Source organism: Papaver somniferum, chromosome 4 (assembly GCF_003573695.1).
Source record: "Papaver somniferum cultivar HN1 chromosome 4, ASM357369v1, whole genome shotgun sequence".
NCBI classification, from domain to species: domain Eukaryota; kingdom Viridiplantae; phylum Streptophyta; class Magnoliopsida; order Ranunculales; family Papaveraceae; genus Papaver; species Papaver somniferum.
The window spans coordinates 138,501,106-138,523,842 of NC_039361.1; the positions used below are offsets into that span (position 1 = coordinate 138,501,106).

General features: G+C 36.5%; 3 protein-coding genes and 1 pseudogene across 5 annotated transcripts; 2 read left to right on the top strand and 2 right to left on the bottom strand.

Annotated features, from left to right (window-relative positions):
- The first annotated feature begins 2,691 nt into the window (after window positions 1-2,691).
- On the top strand, window positions 2,692-4,528 carry LOC113273189 (annotated as a pseudogene).
- A 10,252-nt stretch (window positions 4,529-14,780) lies between these two features.
- Window positions 14,781-15,404, bottom strand: LOC113273191. Its single transcript, XM_026522949.1, has one exon. The coding sequence runs from the start codon at window positions 15,402-15,404 to the stop codon at window positions 14,781-14,783; it is 624 nt and encodes a 207-aa protein (XP_026378734.1).
- Window positions 15,405-16,640: 1,236 nt separating this feature from the next.
- LOC113362802 (histone H2A.1-like) lies at window positions 16,641-17,515 on the top strand. The gene is made up of 2 exons (XM_026605296.1): window positions 16,641-16,999; window positions 17,112-17,515. Exons 1-2 carry the CDS (start codon window positions 16,790-16,792, stop codon window positions 17,355-17,357), a joined length of 456 nt encoding a protein of 151 aa, XP_026461081.1. The 5' UTR covers window positions 16,641-16,789; the 3' UTR covers window positions 17,358-17,515.
- Window positions 17,516-18,059: 544 nt separating this feature from the next.
- LOC113362801 (methyl-CpG-binding domain-containing protein 2-like) lies at window positions 18,060-20,815 on the bottom strand. 3 transcript variants are annotated; one of them, XM_026605293.1, is made up of 6 exons: window positions 20,797-20,815; window positions 20,623-20,666; window positions 19,466-19,880; window positions 19,233-19,286; window positions 18,984-19,138; window positions 18,060-18,611 (listed from the first exon to the last, which is right to left on the bottom strand). In XM_026605293.1, exons 3-6 carry the CDS (start codon window positions 19,870-19,872, stop codon window positions 18,430-18,432), a joined length of 798 nt encoding a protein of 265 aa, XP_026461078.1. In that variant the 5' UTR covers window positions 19,873-19,880; window positions 20,623-20,666; window positions 20,797-20,815; the 3' UTR covers window positions 18,060-18,429. The 3 variants fall into 3 exon arrangements, with proteins under 3 accessions (XP_026461078.1, XP_026461079.1, XP_026461080.1); XM_026605294.1 differs by lacking the exon at window positions 20,797-20,815 and having other exon boundaries at window positions 19,466-19,875; window positions 20,623-20,739; XM_026605295.1 differs by lacking the exons at window positions 20,623-20,666; window positions 20,797-20,815 and adding an exon at window positions 20,366-20,609.
- Between the last annotated feature and the right edge of the window lie 1,922 nt (window positions 20,816-22,737).

Sequence of the window (22,737 nt, forward strand, 5' to 3'; positions counted from 1 at the left end):
CATTGCCTTTAAAGTTCTAAAGCTTATGTGTCCTAACCTTGCGTGCCACTTCCATGTCTGATCTTCCAGTCTCATATTCAGACACAATGGCCTTCCAATCATGAGACTTATCTTGTAGAGTCTATTCTGTGAGCGTGAGACTCTAACTAAAAGTCTTCCTCTTGGGTCATGAACTGTTAGATAATCTTGTCGCATTCTAACATCACATCCAACTTATGTAGCTTGTCCTAAACTTAGAATGTTGATTTGTAAGTTTGGGATGAAGTAGATGTTTGTGGCAAGATTCTGTTCTCCGGTCTTGCTCTGAAATAGAATTGATCATTTCCCTTCAATTTCTATAGAAGATTCATCCCCAAACTTCACTTGTCCTTTGATTTTTTCATTGAGTTCAGAAAAGTAGTGTCTCTTACCAGTCATGTGATTGCTGGATCCATTATCTAAATACCAGATTCCTCCTTCTCCATACTTTGATTCGTAGTTCTTTGGTATTAGTTTCACTTCGTTTAAGAATACAACTTCGTGCATGAAAAGAGTTGTATCTGCTTCCCTTGTTTCATTCTTGTTTGCTTCTTCCATCTTTTGTATTCTTTCAGGTCATACAGGGGAGAAGTGTCCTGGTTTATCACATCTGTAACAAATAATGTTTGAACTATCCTTCTTTTTTTTCCCTTGGTTTTGATCATTCTGACTTGTTGTTCTATCTTGTGAGTTAAACCTTCCTCCCCTTCCTCGGCCTCTGTTTACTCTACCACCTCTTCCACGACCTCTTCCTCTTGTCGCAGAGTTTTGTTGGTAAGAGTTTGTGTACAAGGGTTTTCCTTGAGTTTCTCCATTGTTTTCTTCATCAAGGATTCTCTCTTCATATGCTTTCAATATTTCAATTATATCTTCATAGCTAGTCTTCTTTAAATCTAAGACTTGTTCGAGAGAAGCTATGATATGAATATACTTGGATCTTGGTAAACTATTGAGAAACTTCTTTACCAGTTTATCTTCATCAACGGATTGTCCAAGTGACGCAGCTTTTGAGGCTATCTCTAATATCTTTCCTGCAAAGCTATCAATAGTATCAGTGTCTTTCATCTTCACTCTTTCAAATTCAGACATTAAGGTTTGCAGACGGGCTTCTTTAACTCGATCAGCTTCGAGATTACGTACCTTTATTGCATCCCAAATTTTCTTTGAAGTTTCCTGTTCACCAACTTGTATAACAAGACATTCTGGTATTGCTTGAAAGAGTAATCCAATGGAAACATTGTTTTTGTCTGGGTCCAATGTACCAGGATCAATTGTTTCCCAAACTTTGTAGATTTTCATCAGTACATTCATTCTCATGGCCCATACTGTGTAGTTTGTGGCGTTGAGGATTGCAACTTGTATTGATGGTGGCATGAACTGTTTTGCACCCACAATGGTGGTTTCGTTTTCCATGGCTCAAAAAACAAGCTCTGATACCAATTAATGGCAACTGCAAGATGAAACTTAGCTTATATAAAGACAACTCTTTTTATTGATGTTTAGAAAATCTCTCGAAACTAAACACAAGCTCTAATCTTGCTCATATGATCAACCACAACTTTGGTGATCATATATATATATATAGAACTATGAATTCCTTTTCCTAGTCCTATTACCTTATTACATGTCTTTCCTTTTCTTAGAACTAGATGACTTCTAATTCCCTTAGGATTACATCAATTTCCTAATCTTGTCCTAACCATCTTGTTAATGACTTCTATGTTGAAGTTTAACCAACAGAATCCACCTATGTTTTTTACATCTCAGTTGATTGTTGAACCAAAGAGTGTTATTTAGGACACTGCCACTAGTTCTAGCTAGCCTCACTATAAAATCATAAGTAAATAAAAGGTGAGAAACGGAATACTGCTTTGAACAATGTAACAGTTGCGTAGAAAAGTTTGGGTCTTTCCAGATAAATGGGGGTCTAATCTCATGGGATAGCAGTAGTAGTAGAACTAAGAAGGAAGACAAGAGATATGTGATAAAAAAACTAGAAATATAGTAAACGGTGTTAGAAGAGTTTGTGTAGTGAGAAAAGGATTAGAAATGTAGTAAACGCTGTTATAAGAGTTTGTGTAGTGCTGTTGGTGGGGTCAGAAAACCAGACAAAAGGAACCAAATATCTTCTTTCATTAGTATTTCTTGCAATATATCTTATGCGATTTACCCATTGCCTTAATTGAAACTTTGAATTTAAAATTTCATGCGTAATTATTCGGAAGTAAATATTGCACTCCTTGTGCTATATGAGAGCTGCACAAAATGCGTATGTATTTGATCTGGCTAAAATACGTACGCACTTTGTGTAGCTCTGTTTTCTGTGTCTGGTTAATCTCTTTTTCTCAGTTCTTATTATATATATCCTTGTCTGGATTGTGTGTGTAAGACTTAACATTCTGTATGCAGTCAAGCTTTTTTCAGTTCGTCTGGTTTCGGCACTGTGTGCCCTTAGCTTCAAGCAGGTTTAGAATAGCAAAGGCGTTAGTCAGTAACCGACTAGGAAAGTTGACGGTTTCTTTTTTTTTATCGGTAAAGAATTTGGTAAGTCGACGATTTCTTGGCCACCAAGTTTCTTCCACCTTATTTATATCAATTCTTCCCTACACCTCTGAATACCAAATCTATTCCCTTCCCTGAAGTAAAACAAAAAATTCAGTTCAATGAAAAATAATGTTTTCTGCAACTGTTCATCATCAGCTTCTTAGTCCTCCACAAATCTATATCAAACAACAAAATCCAGCAATTGATGCTTCCCATGTTTCCGATAAAGGATATACAGAGAACGGATCACCAACTTTCAATTCTAGTGGGAACCCGTTACTTGATTTTTTTTCTTCCATGTAGTTCCTAATACACCAGCTGAAAGTGTAACCGAAAGATTAGAATTATCTTGGAATTATAACCCATTGAAATCTCTTAAGCTAGTTTATAACTTGAGAGGAATTAGAGAAATAGGATAATCAGATAGAGAAGGGTTCTATGCTGCTGCTTTATGGCTTCATAAACATCATCCTAGAACCCTAGCTTGTAATCTTAAATATATTGCTGGTTTTGGTTATTTCAAAGATTTGCCTGAAATCCTTTATAGGTTGCTTGAAGGTATCGATGTCCATGAAATTCAAAAGAGAGAGAGAGGGAGGAAAAACAAATCTGGGAATTTTAGATGTAGGGAACAAGATCTACATTAAATCCCGATAAGAGATTCAAAACTTCTAGTATTACTAAATCTCGGGAAGAAAGAATTTCGGATGAGTTGAAAAGGGTTCAACTGAGGAAGGAAACAGCTAGTTTTCTCAGGAAGGAAAAGAGAGCTGCGAAAGCAAAAAAGGCGATGGAAAGGTATAATCGCGATCCTGACTACAGATACTTGCATGATAATATTTCTGAATTATTTGCGGAATGTTCAGTTTCGGATTTAGAGTTCTTGAAATATGGTAAACCTAAAAAGATCAGTTTAGTAGCGAAATGGTGTCCTTCATTAGATTATTCCTTCGATCAATCTACATTGTTGTGCGAGGGTATTGCGAGAAGAGTTTTTCCGCGTAATTTAAGTCATGAGTATGAACATATTAAAGAAGCTTATTACACTTACAAGATACGTGATAGGTTGAGGAAAGAATATCTTGTCACTCTTCGTAAAACATTGCAATCGCCTGAGATTTATATGAGTTCTAATAACTGGAAAGAATTGTCATATAACCGAGTTCCGTCAGTTGCAATGAAAAATTACAAGGGTGTATTTGGTAAACATGGTAAAGAACGGTTTGAGGATTATCTAGAGAGTGTTAAACGTGGAGACAAAAAGATTGTTGCTGGAGCATTATTACCCCACCAAATTATCAAGTCTTTAGAATATGATGGCGATGGTTGTAGCATCGCGGAGCTTCAATGGAAAATAATGGTGGATGATCTATCGAAAGTTGGTAAACTAAAGTATGTAAGGAACTCCATTGGAGGTGGTTGTAGCTCTTGGTTTGTTAATATCGGAATTGAGTGAAGACCCATGGAAAGGGCATTTGATAACTTTTAGTACTGATCCTAAATTGCATAAGATTAAAGGTCATAGCCTCGGCTCGAAGTTAAAGTCCATCGAGAGAATGGATTGGAAAATGTCAACTAATTTTCAAAAGGTTTTCAAGTTAATATTGCGAGTCGTTGTTGAAGGGAATTTAAGAGAAGACCAGATGATAAAAAGACTTTTTGTTTTCCGCGTTATGGAGTTTTATCAAGCTTCAAAGAATGACTGGGAGACTGATTATGAGGCAATATGTAGGAAATTTAAAAGGTATGGGTAAACGTCTGTTCCTGAGATTGTGTTTTGGAACCTTAGAGACTCGAAAGCACAACACCAGTGGTGAGTAACCAGAAGGGTGTGGCATTGGTGAGTGGGTTTTCCAAGAATTTGGTGAAATTGTTTTTAGAAGGTGTGAATGACATGACACCATTGGTTGTCATGGAAAGAGCAATCTCTGGCGAGGCTTACAGCAAGCTTATTGTAATTGACTGATGATTTTCATTGAATATTATGAAGTAGAGGTTATTGAAGAAGCTGGTGATCTCTGAAAGCAACAAATAGTAAAGCCATTCGAATTTTGAAGAAATAGCTTAACAGGAAACACGCAGTTAGCAATATTTAATATACATTAGTGAAGCCATTTCTACAAGGGAAAAAAAAATTAAAAAATTAAAAATTAAAAAATAAATAAATAGAAAAACAGGAAAGCAAAAAAGGACCCCATTAGTTGATTGTTTTTCTTCGTATTTGCATTACTTTTGAATAGACGTTATTTTCTCTCTTATTTCTGATGTTCCCTTCTGATGATATTATACCCCATACTTGTGATCCATATAAGTTTTATGATTCTTAACTGCTAGCTGAATCAATCACTTTTTCTTAGGGTCTCCATCGATAGAATTAATCCATAATGGAGTAATTCATCTCAATTAGAGATTCAATTCACTTTGTATGCACCAAACACAGAGAACTAAACGATGAAGTTGAATTACCATTTGATCAGCAAATAAAGCAGTATTATCCGCTTCCAATTGTCTCATCATCACTCCATTTGAATTTAGAGATGCATGCTTTGACTCTTTTTAAACTTCTACCGAATTACTGAAAGGACTTGTCGTATTGTTCATCGTAGTTGCATTCCGATTATATCTAATCATAAGACGTTATATAAGGTGTGGAAGTTCACCGTAAACATGTTTTTTTTTTCCCTTCAAAAAGGCTAATGATCCTCCTCAACAATCGGATTGAGTCAGATTGGAGGTGCAGACCAGTATATAGAGGTATTGTTTGTTTTGCCCCACTGTGGTAATGCATGAGAAACAAATTTGCATAAATGAGGTTGAAAAGAAAATAAACCAAGCAACTAAACTGGAAGGAAACAACTGAATATTTTTGAAAATAGCATTCGTTCTTTAATCTCCATTGAACCTCCTAGCTGAAAATTGGTTGATGAAATTATTCGCATCACTTTCAACGATAATGTGAGTAAGCTTTTGCTTAACGCTTTCTTTAGAACAACCTAAATATCTCTGGCTTTAGCTTCAGCAGCAGCAGCAGATTCAACATCAAATATGATTGATGCACAAAATGTAGCTTTAGTTGTGAAGTTTCTTTCAGGTTATTGAAAACTAGATTGTCTCTACTAATCTAAATAAACCATAAAATAGTAACAAATAAACATTGACATTCATCTGGGAGTCTCTTAACATGATCCACAACCCATAACACAAGCCAATTAATCAGAGATTTATCCAAGAAAACATAAGTATCCACATAAAGAGAAGATATGAACCACACATTACTAGCAAATGGACAAAGAACAAGAGCATGCATAACAAATTCATGAGGATCAGAGCATCTAGAACAATCAGCAGACTATAGGCATTCTAGTACGAAGAACAGTTTTAGCAGGAATATCATTCTTAGCAGATTTCCAGAGAAATACCTGAACACGATGTGAGACTATAATTTTCCAAATGCACTTCCAAAGTTTACTATAAGGGAGGCTTAGACCCTCTAAGTCCCAAGAAGGAAGATTGAGCAGAAAATCTGCCATTCTTTGAAAGCTCCCCATACCTCCTATCTGGAGTGCACAACTTACTTAAGGTAATGGTGACAATCTTCTTAACATAAGCATTATCAAAATGAATATTTAATCTACTAATATTTCAAGTTCTAGTCTCATGATTAATGAAGTAAGAGACTTTAACACCAGTGTCTTGGGGACTATAGGATTGGTAGAAGCATATCTCAAATTTGGTATCCACTTATCACACCAAGGATCGATAAGCTTCACATCTCTAACAATCCAAGAGATAAAAGGTTTTATAAGTTCTTTTATAGTATGCAAGCATTTCCAAATCCAAGAACAACTACTAAGACATTTATCACTTAAAAAATCAATTTTGGGAAAGTACATACTTAGCTTTAAGATAATACCAACAAACAATTAGGATTCTTAATGATTTTCCTATCATTTCTAGCCAGGATTGCCAGATTATTCAGCTCAGCTTTTCTAAAACCTAGACATCCCTCAAGCTTGGACAATATATTATATCCAAGCAAATGCAATTTTCTATCTTTAGGGTCTAGAGCGTCCCCCAACCAGAACTTACAAAGGTGAATATCCATCTTCCTACAAAGTACTAATTAGGAATCAAAAAATCCCCCATCTTAATTAAAGAAGTCCTAGCATCATGAAATAAATGTCTATGAAACCAAGAAGAGATTCTGGCATCTACAAACTGCAGAATGCGCTATGAGTTTGAATTTGAGAAGCTTGAAAAGCAATCAGAGTACCAGGGTATTTTTCTCCTAAATCACGGATATGGATATTAAGAATGCAAGACCTATGCATGATGTTCTCTGAAATCTTTTTGCTAACCAAAAATACCCGACTTATTAAAATTTATTTCTTGACTAGAGGACAAACAATATTTGTGAAGATAGTCTTTTATGGTTTGAAAATCTTTGACAGTAGCTTTAGAAAGCATAGAGAATCATCAGCAAAAAATGGTGATGGGTAATATTGGGGGCATTCTCGCAGACCTTTATGCCTTCAACTAAGACTTTTCTTTTAGGGAGTCTATATAAACCGACAAGGCATTAGAACATATAATATATATAGGTAAGTAGATAGAGGGTCTCATTATCCTATCTCTCTCACTCCGGACTAATTAAACCATACGGGACACCATTTTAAATAACAGAGTAAGACACTGCAAACAAAACATAGGTTGATCAGTTTAATCCGATGGTCAGATAAACCCATTTTAGTTAAGAGTTTCTCAAGAAAAGACCATCCATATGCCTTAGACATGTCAAGCTTAATGGAAGCTAGCAATGCCTTTGTTCCCTTTCTGATGGTTAACAATGTAGATAACCTTATTAGCTAGAAGAATGTTATCAGAGATACTACTTTTTGAGACAATAACACTCAGGTTTTGAGAGATCGGATTATATATAAAGGGTTTTAGTCTATTGACCAAAGTTTTAGACAAAATCTTATAGATGAAATTACACAGCATGTGGGTCTATATTGAGAGACCAGATCGGTTAGGGAAACTTTTGGTATCTGAGTAATATTAGTGTGGTTAAACACTTTGGAAATATGCCCTGTTCATATCAACAACAATTTCTCATACAATATACTAGTGCTTCTGATAGAACAAACTAGTAAATCCATCAGGGCCCGGGGCCTCTTCCCTCAATTTGAAGCACATCATTCTTATCTCCTCAACGGTAAGGTGGGTGTTGAGGTGTTGGTTATTATCTTCAGAAAATTTCCCTGGGAGTTGTTGGAGAATTTCATCTTGCTAGTGTTGGGGATGGGAAGAGTAGAGATTTTTGAAATAATCTACAAAAGAATTGCTTATATTATCCCCATCAACTAAAGTAGTTTTGATAGCATATTTTATTCAATTTATAACATTTCTGCTTCTTCTAAATTTTGTACCCGGAGAAATTACCCAAAGCCCATGAGGTTATAAAAAAAATCATCAATAATTCGAAAGGGGAAATTCTTTCTTCACAATCCCCAATTGATCACTTTGCAGAAAATCCTAATAATGGAAATACTGAAAAGTCGTTCGATACTCAAAGCTCAAGCAGCTCATATAGAAGAAAATTGATAAGAGAAGCTCGGGAAAGGTCTAATTACACAAAAGGAGTGGCTATTGAAGCTAATAATATCAGAAAGAAACGGGGAGCTACTCTAATGGATGTTGATGGAGTTGTTCAGAAATTTAAAGCGAAAGCAACTAAGACAATTCTTCCTCCTAAGAAGGGTGTGGTGGCTACCCAAAATCAGCCACGTTCTCAATGATAATCTTCTCGTGGAACTTTCGAGGTTCCTCATGGCTTGTAAACCCAGTATTGTTTTTCTTTCTGAAACACTTTTAAATTATGCTAAAGCTGAGAGATTTCTTCCCTATCTAGGTTATAATTTTTTTAGCTATGTTAGTTGTAATGGTAGAAGTGGGGATCTAGCTATTCTTTGGCATGATCACATCAAATTATATGTAATTTCTAGTAGTAGTAAATTAATTCATTGTAGAATAAATCAATTACTTGCTCCGGTTTGGGACCTTTTATGTGTTTATGGTCCCCCTCAACACAAAAACAATAACAACTTTTGAGCCAATTTTTCTATTTATGTGCCAACATCAACCCAATATGGTGAATGATTGGAGGTTTCACTCTATTGTTGTAACTCACGAGAATATTAGAGGTACTCGAAGAAAGATTACTATAATAGAGAATTCAAAAAAATGATTCAGGATAAAGCACTCATTGATCTAGGCTATAGTGGCCCGGCATTCACTTGGACATATTGTGCTAATGAAAGAGATCCTATTTTTGAAAGGCTAGATAGAGTCTTATGCTCTTTTGATTGGTGGTTGCATTTCAAGGAAGCGGTTGTTTTCCATATACCTAGAATTGGGAGTGATCATGCTCCTATATACCTTAACACTGAGAGGGTTATGCGGAAAAGGAAGCTATGCTAAATATTCGAGTATCACTGGATTGATCATCCATATTTTCTTAATGAAGGTTGGGATGCTTCTAACGGTGATGTTATGCAAAAGACCAAGGAGTTGGGTCAGTCCCTGACTAAATGGGGAAGGAAAACTTTCGCTAATGTCTCACGACAAGTAAGATGAATTGTTGGAAGTCCAGAAAAGGGCTCATATCCAGGATACCAGGAAACAAAAGCGAATTCTTATGAATAAAGTTAAACAACCGTCACTTATCGAATATAAATATTACCAACAAAGGAACAAATCCAATTGGGTCCCCAACTTTAATTGAAATACTAGAGTATTCCACATGGTAGTCAAGCATAGAAGGAAAAAAGAACATTATCGAAGCGTTGAAGATGCAGAATAACTCTTGGGTTTCTGATCATAAATCTATACCTGCTTTCTTGATAAATCACTTCTCCTCAATTTTCAAAGATTATGTTTAAGACCATCATACAAGAATTCCTTTTTCTTCTCCCATCCAGCTGACGGCGGAGCAAAACAAACACTCGACAAGATTCCTACAACTGAGGAAGTTTGGAGTACTATTAGTCATATGGGATCTCTGAAGTCTCCCGAACCTGATGGCATGCCAACAATCTTCTACAAAAAATGTTGGTCCAAAGTATGAACTGAAGTTACTTCCCTCATTCAACAGTGTTTTGCGTCTTTATCACTCCCGGCAGGTATGAATCACGCCTATCTCTCTCTTATACCCAAAGAAAAACAACCCACCACTCTCGTGGAGTATAAACCAATTGCCCTTTGTAGCATTATTTATAAGGTGGTGGTCAAAATTTTAGATGAACGACTTAAACTATTCCTAAACTAATCTGTAGACAATGCTCAGTCTCCCTTTCTCCCCGGTAGAAGCATTATTGACAATATTTTTACTGCTAAAGAGCTCATTCACTCCATGAATTTATCTGATTCTATCCTAGGATCATTTGCGCTAAAAATAGACATTAGTAAATCTTGTGACAAGGTGTCGTGGAATTTTCTCAGTCAATGTATGATAGGTTATGGAATCACGGGAGAGACTCATGCCCTCATTATGCATTGCGTCCTCGCTCGTTCATTCTTAACCATAGTTAACGGGTACTCCTGAGGGTTATTTAAAAAGTGAGAGAGGACTCTTTCAAGGATGTCCACTTTCTCCATATCTTTTCATATTGTGCTCTCAAGGCTTATCCTGGATGATGAGAAGAATGAAAGAGAAAAATCTATATAGATGCTACAGAGTTAACAGGTGGGCTCCTTCAGTTTCTCACCTTATGTTCACAGATGATTTGTTGTTATTTGGAGCTCTTGACAACCAAACTGTGGATCTCTATAACAAATTCTACAAACTTATGCTAGTTGGTCAGGTCAACATGCTTGAAAACGCGGGGGTACCAAAATACACTAACTTTTTCTTAGACAATTTGTATGGACAAACTCAATACAACTCTGAGAGTTCAACTCAATTAAGGAATGGTATCTAGATTTGTATCTCTCTCTTTCAAGTAGAACGTTTACAGAATCAAATCCGTGAACCTAATTACAAAGAGATTACTTGGACGGTACCAAAGACCAATGTTCAAGAATCAATCAAGTCGTGTCCAACAAACTAGGTCGGATGTATCTACTACGATTGATTAACACACAACCTGTAACATTTCAATTCTAAAGATAAACAATATAATGTAGAAAAAGAAATAACACAGAGACCAGAAGTTTTGTTAACGAGGAAACTGCAAATGCAGAAAAACCATGGGACCTAGTCCAGATTGAACACCAAACTGTATTAAGCCGCTACAGACACTAGCCTGGTACCAAGTAACTTCGGACTGGAATGTAGTTGATCCCTAATCGAGTCTCCCACTGATTAAGGTACACTTTGCATAATTGATTCCCTTAGCTGGCGTCACACCAATTACGAGTTGCTTCAACTCAATTGAAGACTTTGAACCAATTTGCCTCTCACAGATTAATCTTACATATGATTTCGTTTACGATCAAAAAGATTTCGATCAAGGTGGTTTGAAAATTGATAGCTATAGACAATGTCTATCTAACCTCAAAATTCGGATTTATGCAACCCGAAGTGCATCCTAGATTATTATTCACCTCACAAGTATAAAACTTGTGGAATCAACAAAGTTTGAGACGAAGAGAAATTTGATGATTTCTATTTACCTTGATCAAGTGAGCATATCAACCAACATCAGGATACTCGAGTTATCAAGAAAAGATAACTGGACCTGCATGGCTTCACTAATCCCTATGAAGTCTTTATAGTCGCTACCCTAAAAGGGTTAGGAAGAGGACGACTCTAGATACAACTAGGACACACCAAAAAGTAGTGTCAGGATTCAAATATCCCAGTTGATACTAAGTTCTACTTATGTAGACATTCAAAGCATAGGTTGCTTTAGATTTAAGCTAATATAGTTTTAGAACTAAGCAATCAATACCCAGCGTTTGATGAATCTTTGAATCTGATTTACATAAACAAGATATACACTCCGGTTAGGTGAAACCGTAACCGAACCATGCATCAATACTATATTCAACATGGTTATCTGAAACTAGCCGATTTGAACTTAAAAGCTTCATATTCATTTTCATGAACACTTAAGACATTAACCTTGAGTCAGAACCATGTGATCAAATAAGTCTGGTATTTTACAAAATTGATCAAATGCTAATTATCTCTTAGAAATAATATTTAATCAAACTTGAAAATAATCGACATGGTTAGTAGGTGTACAAAGTACAAATACCATAGCTATTCGTGGGTTAGGTTAGTCATAGTACGTGTACCGGTTTGTAAGCTAACAAGCCAATCCAAGTTTCGGAGTTAACATAACTATTTAGGTATGCGTACTGGTATGGATACCTTAAGACTATGACCGGTTCCAGAGTCCACATAACTATTTTGGTACGTGTACCGGTTTGGATAGACAACCGAGTTCAGGAACACATAACTATTCTGGTACATGTACCGTTATGGATACTCACCCGGTTTCGTGACCAAAGTTCCTCAATGGTTTGCATACGAGTATGCGTACCGATCTGCTTCACGAGTTGAACATATTTTTACATGGTGTGCATAAGGATATGCGTACCACAAATCTGCAAGTCGATATATAGCTAGTCAGCTACGTGTACGAGTACATGTAATACGGCTTCAGACTTATAACAGTTTTCCAAGTTTGTAGGACTGTTTACACTGTACTGTATCCGAATTTATAGTAGTTCTATATTTATCTCTATATCGATTCAAAACATTCCCGAATAACATCAAGGACACATATCACTGTTCCAGGATATTTTCGAATGATAAAACTTGAATCATGATTTTGATTTCGAACAATAAATTGTCCTTAACCGAAATTCATTAGGTATGAACAAATGTTCATTAAGCTTAGTCATTATATTTCGAGGACTAATTATAAATATAAACTTGACTCGAAATTCTTGTATATGCATGATAGTCTAATTAGTTATGCGACATCGTCTCAATGATAGAAAAGTGAATATAACATGAGAAATAGGTGGTTCAGTCTTCACTTACCTTTTGTTGATGAAGTTCTTCAAAAGCTTCGGTTGATCTTCGCCTTCAAACGATAGAACGCAATGATGACTGCCGTGATCCACTGTTTCTCAACTACATTTCTATCCTAGTCCGAGACTTAACTAATTGTAGACTAGAAATCAAGATGTATTGATAACTAAATTTGACAACAAGCTTGAGATAGCAACACTTGTGAGTTCGACCGAGCAATGCTTTAACAAGGCTAATCTCAACAAATCAAGTATCCTATTCAGTAAAGGTGTCAGTGATGACATGTAAAAAGAAGTTGCTGATGCCCTAGGAGTGAAGCAAATGCATATGAATGACAAATATCTGGGATTTTTTCTGCTCAAGCCAGCACATGCATAGACTCATCTCTTTTAACTTTTTGTATGATAAATTCGAAAGCAAATTGGCTAAATGGAAGAGAATTTTCCTCACCCATGCCGGTAAGACTATCCTAATCAAGGATGTTTTGGGTTTGATTCCTCCGTATTTTATGTCTACTTCCATATTGCCCAAAGGAATTCTAAGAAAATTATCTGGAATCCTGAGAATTTTTTGGTGGGGTCACACTTACAACTCTAGAAAACTTCAGTTCATCAACTGGGATATCTTTCTCGGCGACAAGGAAAATGACAGCTTGGGTATAAGAGATTTACATGATATAAACATAGCTCAAATTGCAAAATTAATCTGGAAATTTATAGAGACTCGTGATTGCATATGGGTCCAGATAATGGTAGCTAAGTACTGTAGAAATTCAAGTCTTTGGGAGGTCAAGTATACAGGGAGATGTATCTCTACATGAAAATCTATTCTTGAATGCAAAAAGGATATGAAAGATAGGTGCCAATGGACTGTGGGAAATGGGGAAAAATCAAAATATTCCATGATCCCCGTGTACTAGATTCTAATTCTCCGATTCCTGAAAAGCAAAATTCTCAGAACAATGTTACTAAAGTGCACGAGCTATGGTTTCAAAACCCCAGCAGGTGGAATATAAATCTTGTGAACCAATTTTTTGATACGCAGACTGCTGCCAAGATTCTGAGTATACACATACCTGAGAAAGAGGGAATTCAAGACAAGATGTTATGGCTACCACATCCTAACGGTATTTTCTCCACCAAATCCTTTATACATTCGCTAAAGAGGACTAGACCGTCTACTTCTGGAAGCAACAATGAGCTATTTCCTTGGAAGTGTTCGAGAAAATTAAAAATATTGTCCCTAAAGTGCACATCTTTATTTGGAGAGTGCTTCAACATGGTACAACTAATCTGAAAAATATGAGCAAGTTCATTGTAGAAATGGATCAAGATTGCAGGCTGTGCACAAGCCCAGAAATTATAGATCACTTATTCCTTAAATATCATGTTGCCAGAGCAGCCTTCTTTGGATCAATTCTGGGGTTCAGATACTATAATGATACTACCATAACATCTCTGCTTTCATCTTGGATACAAGAAAATGGTGTTAAAAAGTGTTCAGAATGGGCAGTTGCATCATGTGGGCCATTTGGAAAGCTAGGAATGAGAAAATCTTTTATAATGTTGAACCTGTTATTCCTGGAATCCTTCATGAGGCTTACTATTGGTTCAATTATCATATGGACACCTCCAAAATATATCTCTCAACAACACGAGAGGCGTAGTATTGAAGTTCATAACAAAGACAAATGAGAGCCACCTGAAACTCATTGGAGAAAGCTAAATACATATGCAACATTCTTTTCCAACACTGGTGCTTGTGCTGTTGTAATCAGAAACTCTGAAGCTAAATTTGAAGTCGGTGGGTCTTGTGGTCATAACTGTTCCTCTCCCCTTGAGGCGGAGACCAAAGCTATTTTATTGGCTTTTGAGCTTGCAGAGATAAAGGAGTGGAAATACATTATCGTTGTGAGTGATGCTGAGATCGTGATTAAGATCCTCAATGAAGATAAGAAAGCTTATCCCTGGAGAATCATACCCTTAATCATGCAAATCAGAAACAAGGTCAGAGGTTTTATTAGAGTTTTGTTTAAATTTGCGAAGAAGAGTGCAAATGAATCTGCACATTCTCTTGCTAGCTATGCGGCTAAAAACCACATTTTTGAATTGTGGTTAACCCTTTCCCCTCCTTCGTGTATTGCATCTCTCTGTGACAGAGAGGGTGTTCTTCTTTAGTTTTCTTTTTTTGCTATGCTCTTCTCTTTTGTCTTGCAAAAAAAAAAGAACAAACGAAAGAAAAAGTAGTCAGAAGTATGAACTTCTGACAAGCAAGAAACTATAGAAGGGGGGATCTGGGAGGATGTCCAAATAGCTTGGACACTATGCTTCACCGCATATGAGGCGAGATTATGAGCTGCAGAGTTAGCTTTTCTCTTCACAAAATTGTATGTAACTGATCTGAACGACTGAGAAATGTTTTTGATCTCCTGTATCATTCTTAGAATTCTCCAAGGAACATTTTTTTCTCCATTAAGCACTTCCACTACCGTCTGACAATCACCTTCTATAATGCAATTGCGAAACTGCATCTGTTGAGCAAGCTTTGTTGCAAGGAGAAATGCAGCTGCTTCGGCTACTTGTGGTTTCGACTGATATTGAATAGTAGAAGCCACAGCAACGATGTTCTTATTGTGATCTCTGGCAACCGCCGCAGCTGCAGAATAACCAAGATTGAAAGTCGCATCCACATTTATCTTGATAACACCTTCTGGAGGAGAAGTCCACTCAAAGATGTTATTTGTATTAATCGAAGATATCACATCTTGATGATTTGGTGTGCTTGAGCTATCATCCATCTGATAATAAATTTGGAACCAATAGATAGCATCCTTAATTATTGTGTGAATGTTTGGCTTTTCCTTCTCAAAATGGAGACGATTTCTAGCTTTCCTAAGTGCCCAAAACAAGCAAGCGCCTTGACAAAAAGTGTAACCATTATCCTGCAACCCGAGCCAATGAGTGAGACAGTTACTAATCGTAAAGGAACGATTACCCGGAGTTCTGAAAGTAATAAGAGATCCAAATAGCGCAGCTTGAGCAAGATGGCAGTGTAAAAAAAGATGATCCACTGACTCTTCTTCTACGCCACAAAAACAAAAAAAAAGAACTATAGTGCTTTTGTCCATAGTGAAGCCTTTTTACTGACATCCACTTGGGCATTTTCTTTATGAAGTTTCAACTAGAAAATGTAAGTTACATGTGTGAGTTGTAAAAAGCTCTACTAGGACCTATGTTTACTATTACCTGCAGCGGGGTAGGACTGAATGGAGGTTTATGTTTAGGGGCAACTAAATATTAACTAGACACTACCCTTTGAATTTTTTCAAGCATTCGTTTTTTGTTACTAGACATCTGTTCTACAGCGATTTTGAAAAAAATCTTGAGAAATGATTGGATTTTTGGATTTTAACATCTCTATTGTTTGTGGATTTGTTACATGGTTTGGATATGGTATTGTTGATCCAACCAAGATCATCTAATCTTGTTACGAATCTACGGTACCTTGGAAATGATTAGGAATGATGAGAATCTTTTTGCATTTTAAGCTTTGGGACTATGGTGTAAAATGATATGAATATTATTATTATATGTCTGAAAATTATGAATTTATTGTAATAGATGGAGACAGAGTCATTAGTGTAATCAATCTTGATCATGAATACATTTGAGACTTTCCTCTATTATGAAAAAAGAAAAAACTCCCATCTGGCCATCTCCCTCTACGATAGACGCACAAAAACGCATAGCAGGATATATTTTTACACTTTACCGTCGTGGTTTTAGAAGGATATATAATACCCCTCCCATCCACATTACAACAAATCTTATTGGTTGGTATTGAAGCACACGGATCACTGGGTACTGTAAACTAACAACCGTAGATTATAATCTAAAGAGATCAGAAAACCTAAAGTCTGAATAGAAATTATTGAACAAACGTTATTGGTTCATAATGAAGCACACGGATCGCTGGTTTGTATACACCAACATGCTGTAACAACCGTTGATTAAATCTAAAGAGAACCGAATACCAAGTCTAGAAAGAAATCCATTTCTGGAGTAAAGTATAAATAACCAGCGAACCAGACCAGCTTGATTCACAAATTCGATTCCATCTCTCAACGATTCACTGAAATTCTCATTATCAAAACCCTAAGTTCAAAATCATTTTAGGTTATCAATGGAAGGAACTGCAACTGCAAGTATTGTTGGTAATGGAGGAAGAAAAGGCGGTGATAGAAAGAAAGCTGTAACAAAATCTGCTAAAGCCGGATTACAATTCCCAGTTGGAAGAATCACTCGTTTCTTGAAGAAAGGTCGTTATTCTCAACGTCTTGGTTCTGGTGCTCCCGTTTACATGGCTGCTGTTCTTGAATATCTCGCTGCTGAGGTAAAAAAAAAACCCTAATTTTTAGTAGTTTTCTTCATTTTGAATCTGGGGTTTGTAATTGATTTTAATTTTGATTCTGATTTTTGTGTAATTTTTGGAATTGGGTTTTTAGGTATTGGAATTGGCTGGAAATGCTGCAAGAGACAACAAGAAATCAAGAGTTATCCCAAGACATTTATGTTTAGCGATAAGGAATGATGACGAATTAGGGAAATTGCTTGCTGGTGTTACAATTGCTAGTGGCGGTGTTCTTCCTAACATTAACGCTGTATTGTTACCTAAGAAGAGCGGGAAGGCTGAGGCAGAGAAACCTAAATTTGCAGGAAAATCTGTTGCTTCGAAATCTCCAAAGAAGTAATAATAAGATTTAGATCTAGTTTATTAGTAGTAGTGCTCATATCTTATCTAGGTTTAATTCTGGAAGTGTAAGTAATGAAATTAATGGTTACCTTTCGGGTTGTAATGTGTAATGAAAATCATCTTTTTGAAATATAAGTTTACCATTCGACGCCATAATAGCATCTTCAAAGTAGTTTTTAATTTCTGAAGACACCTTTAATAACTTCACAGAGTGACCATTGTAATGCTTGAGACAAGTCCCATAGTTTGCCTGACAAGAGAAAATGAATCGAGTCCACAATAAGAATAGTGTAATGTAATGCTTGAGAAAAAGTCTCATGATTGTCTTAATGGATGTGCCAATTTTGCTACTAATGTGGTGTCCATAATCTGACAAGAAAAGATGTTTCAGAAATCAATTGAAACTTTCAGAAGTCGACTTCTGCTGAAGTCTTATTGTCTAACTCGAATGCCTGAAATGCTATATCAAATAAGCAACGCCTCAAAATCACAAGAAAAATTAACAAATAGTCTGCTAATAATCTAATCTTTTACATTTCTTAGTTCGCAGTGGAATAATCTAATCTTGCTTCTAAGATCCATTTTAAGGGGAGGGCATCTTTAGGATTTCTTGCTCTAATCAAAGTTGCATTTAATCAAAGAAACAGAGAAACCAGCTGACAAATGATGCACAAAGCAAGAGCCACGGAATAACTAGTTAAGTCTCAAAACACAGTTCCATTAAATTTAAAAGTGTATAAACCACTGAACCACCAAAAAATAGTAGTAAGTTGTGAATGAAGACTCAGGATCATCAGGGAAGTTGTCGCTAGACAAACTACAAAATACTTGATATCCAACTTGAAGTCTACAGAGAAGAACAAAACAGTAGTACTAGTACTTCTTTTTCTATATACAACTGAAGTCGTCTAAAAACTAAAACTCTACAGAAATGTGGAGCATCTAACCAGTCACCTTTTGTCACCCAGCATATTTACAACCCCAAGAACCCAAAAAAGGACAGGTACAAAATATTCAAAACCTTACAGGAGATATATTGTCTGGTTGGCATGGGTGTGGGTGCGGTTTTCTTATGCTTTGGACTCGGGTTTATCTTCACGTGCAAGTCTGGCTAACGATTTTGTTCTTCGTTTCTTTGCTGGTAAAGGAGTGGATTCGGATACAGGACCACCACCATTTGAGTTGCTTAGTCCTCTACGATCAGAAACTCGCAACTCATCATTTGCTGGTCCTGCCCATGCAAGGGGATTTACTGCAGCAACATATATACGTAAGTTTTTGTTTAGGATTCGGATTTGAGAAATGCCATAAATGAACAACAATAATTATGTGGACAGTACTAGATTAAGTATATTTCTGTACAGAGACTGATCTTAAGAAGATAGATCTCTAGGATTTAAAGAAGAAAATCAATCATAACAAATTTCTATTTAACTCACAGATTCAACCACTAAATCAGAAAATGTGTTCAATTGTTAACAGTTTGTGATTTATACAGGTTTAAATTCAAGCCCAAAAAGAACCTGACATGACGTTTAGATTTTAAGATAGAATCCAATTAAAAAAGATATAATGCATTTATCTTTAGTTCATCTTAAAAGAGCTAAGAATTTGTTTTGCATACCTTCAGTTGGTTCAAGTGGTTGTAACGTGGACAAACCAGGAGAAGACATCGCAGTTGTAGGGCGCTTCCTAACATAGTCTTCTTTCAGAGGTTTTGGAATTAGAAATGAAAACTGACTCGTAGTCAGTCCTCCATCTGGATGTTCTAATATATATCTGCACCAGAAACAGGTTTGTTACATTCTCACTTCCCTTAGAAGCACACTTTCTGTTCTATAAAAATCTTGAGAAGGGGAGATAAAAAAGATACTTCTGGATTTCCACCATAGAGCGCAGCCTCTTTCCCAGTGGAGTAAGATAATACCTGAGATATAGAAAAAGGAGTTCAAAACAGGAATTTGCTAACTGAAAACGACAGAACAACTGAATGTTCTTGAAAATTGATGGTTGAAGCAGCTGGATAATTTTCAGGTGCGATAGGAATAGAATTTCATATATACAGCATTCAGTTGAAAATAAATACAAATGAAAGGGAGTACTCACACATCTGCAAATCTGGAGGATCCTTCACCTCTGATCCGATATAATCGCTTCCAATCAGGAGGAGCTTGAGGGATATTTGGTTTATCAAGTGCCCAAAGTTTGCTCCCATCTTGGATGATATCAGCTGGAACATCACAACTTATATCGGGCCTCCACTCTCTGGCACTTTCACAAACAAAACGCTCACGCGAGATGTTTTCACGTATTTCTTCGTACTTCTCTTTGGTTGGGATCAACCTCCATTTATTGCAGGCTGCACATTGGACAGTAAACGTTCTGATATCGTAAGTAATGTCCCGATGATGCTCCTTTTCTTTCCCAATCACCTTGCTCGAGTTTGGTGAAGTACATCCAACATGTGATTCTTGAACTTCTTTTCCCTTCGCCGGATGCATCTGAGTAGACATCTCCTAACCTTTCACATTCAGATATGACAAAGGAAGATCACAAACTAATTGGGTAAATATTCTGGCAACGAATAAGGTTAAGGGCGAGCAATGATCTAGATGCAGGACCACTGCATTATAAAGTACTTCAAACATTTGAATCGAACACTAGCCTATTATAGCAATCGATAAAATCCTGATAACCCCTCTATTTAACTTTTCCACTGTGCACTAGCACAACAAACACAAAACAAAAACGCACATGAAAGTTTCAATTTTTAACATATCAACATCAAGCATATGAATTGTGTGGTGATCATCATCTCCAGTAAAGCCATTAGATAAGAGTTGAGGCTTGCCCATTTTCTTCTCAACTCAAATACTGAATCTAAGTAAAACACAGACGAGATTGAAATTGTAGGATTCAACAAAATATAACAACAAAAGTACATGGAAATTAGTCTAGATAAACAGGTGGACTCTACGTGTGAATGATCTTTCTATATGTACCAACCTAAGAACAAAAGAACAAAAGAAAGCAAGCAAAAATCTGAGCACACAATCGTCCGTTCTTTCATGGATAGCCTTAAAATCTATGATTTCTCCACACTAAAATTATCTACTGAAATCCAAAATTTCTTTCATTTATGTTAAAGTTTGTAATTACAGAAGCACATGCAACGCTAGTAGACACACAAATTCAATAGAAACCATGTAAATAAAGCATGCCAAAACTCCGAAGTGAAACCCTAAATTAGTTAGTGAACTGACCAACTTCAGGAGACAACCCACAGCTTATCTTTGCTTTGCGGTATCTGTCAAATCGAAGAAAATTGTAATGTTAAAAGAAACATCGAAAAAGAGTAAGTAAAAGTTGAACAAAAACATAGACGAATCAAGAAAACAGTATCATGTCCATTTCAAAGCTGGGGAAATATTATTTACATTAGATCTACAGGCGTCCTGTTTTGCCTAGCGTTTTTAGGGGCCACTCAAAACGAATTAGGGGCCAACAATAAAACAAAAAAGGTCACTCAATTCTAAATTGTGTTCACCCCTTATCTCCCATATTTCGTAATGACAAAATTACCCTTTGATATTCGGTAGTTTGAGCAGGATTCGGGTGATAAAAAAATTTAAGGGATTTTTTTTTTTTTTTTGCTTTTTTCGAACTTTGGTACAACCATAATCGGTAGTAAAGTGTGTTACTTTAACTTCCGAATGTATATTGGTCCCAAAATGAGATTTTTCCAAAATCCTTTAATTTTCGACTTTGGTACAACCATAATCGGTAGTAAAGTGTGTTATTTTAACTTCCGAATGTATATTTGCCCCAAAATGATATTTTGCCAAAATCCTTAAATTTTCGAACTTTGGTACAACCATAATCGGTAGTAAATTGTGTTACTTTAGCTTCCGAATATATTCATTTTTTGAATCTTAGTACTACCATAATCGGTAGTAAATTTAACTTCCGAATGTATATTGTCCCCAAAATGAGATTTTGCCAAAATCCTAAAATTTTCGAACTTTGGTACTACCATAATCGGTAGTAAAGTGTGTTACTTTAACCTCCGAATATACTAAATTTTCGAATTTTAGCACTACCATAATCGGTAGTAAATTTAACTTCCGAACGTATATTGGCCCCAAAATGAGATTTTGCCAAAATCCTAAAATTTTCGAACTTTGGTACTACCATAATCGGTAGTAAAGTGTGTTACTTTAACCTCCGAATATACTCAATTTTCGAACTTTTAACACTACCATAATCGGTAGTAAATTTGATTTCCGAATGTATATTGGCCCCAAAATGTGATTTTGCAAAATCTTAAAATTTTCGAATTTTGGTACTACCATAATCGGTAGTAAAGTGTGTTACTTTAACCTCCGAATATATTCAATTTTCGAATATTAGTACTACCATAATCGGTAGTAAATTTGACTTCCGAATGTATATTGGCCCCAAAATATGATTTTGCCAAAATCCTAAAATTTTCGAACTTTGATACTACCATAATCGGTAGTAAAGTGTGTTATTTTAACCTCCGAATATACTAAATTTTCGAATTTTAGTACTACCATAATCGGAAGCTCGCGTAGTAGGAGGAGCTTCACTTACACTTTCTCTATCTCTCTGTCTCTCTCCTATTCTCCTCTCAATATTTTTCGCCCCCCTCTTCACTTGGGGGAGAGGGGTATTTATAGGGAGGTTACGTGGGGTCCACTTCTGAAGCCCGTTATAACCTTATCCTCTTGTGTTTTGTGCCACTCACGCAGAAGTCTTCGTGTACTCGGCTGCATCTGCGTGTTCTGTCTGGATACACAGTATTATCTGCGCTTCCAATACAGGCTGACTGACACGTATGCTGTTTGAGGGTATTTAATGCGGGTAGTTGAGATGTCTGTCCGCGGTAGACAGCTGTCCTCTGCCGCTGTCTTGTCTGCGTCAGTCTGACTATCCCCAGCCGTAGATCTTAGATCTTTCTGGGGATAGGATAAAGTGACTCTTGGGTTATCCTCCGGTGCTTCGCAGTGTTCTAGTGTTTCTGTCTCCTCGATCCTCTACCGTTGGATCTGGTGGGTGGCGACGCTATCTTGACAAGGCGCGTCTTTTGGCTGTCCACGTGTGATATCATATCTTGATGCTCTCAGCCGCATGTCCTCCACGTGTGTCTTTGTGGACACGTGGCGGAAGATGAAATGTGTACCTACAATTTGCCCCTTTTCATCCTACTGGGCGGTTAGTCGAAGTGGGAAGAAAAAACGTGTTACTCTCTTCATCTTCTCTTTATTATTTTCCTAGATTTTGGGGCACGTTCCCCACTATTTGCAATAACTTCTTCTTGGGTAGTGGGGCGGTTTTATTTCTCTTTGTACATATAT

What these genes read in the sequence shown, in the direction of transcription:
- LOC113362801 (XM_026605293.1), bottom strand. Translation starts at nt 19,872, where the DNA reads ATGTCTACTCAGATGCATCCGGCGAAGGGAAAAGAAGTTCAAGAATCA. An exon ending in TCCTCCAGATTTGCAGATGT is followed by an intron (nt 19,287 to 19,465) that starts GTGAGTACTCCC and finishes TCTATATCTCAG; the next exon opens with GTATTATCTTACTCCACTGG. An exon ending in ACCACTTGAACCAACTGAAG is followed by an intron (nt 18,612 to 18,983) that starts GTATGCAAAACA and finishes ATGTTGCTGCAG; the next exon opens with TAAATCCCCTTGCATGGGCA.
- LOC113362802 (XM_026605296.1), top strand. Translation starts at nt 16,790, where the DNA reads ATGGAAGGAACTGCAACTGCAAGTATTGTTGGTAATGGAGGAAGAAAA. An exon ending in TTGAATATCTCGCTGCTGAG is followed by an intron (nt 17,000 to 17,111) that starts GTAAAAAAAAAA and finishes TTGGGTTTTTAG; the next exon opens with GTATTGGAATTGGCTGGAAA.
- LOC113273191 (XM_026522949.1), bottom strand. Translation starts at nt 15,404, where the DNA reads ATGGATGATAGCTCAAGCACACCAAATCATCAAGATGTGATATCTTCG.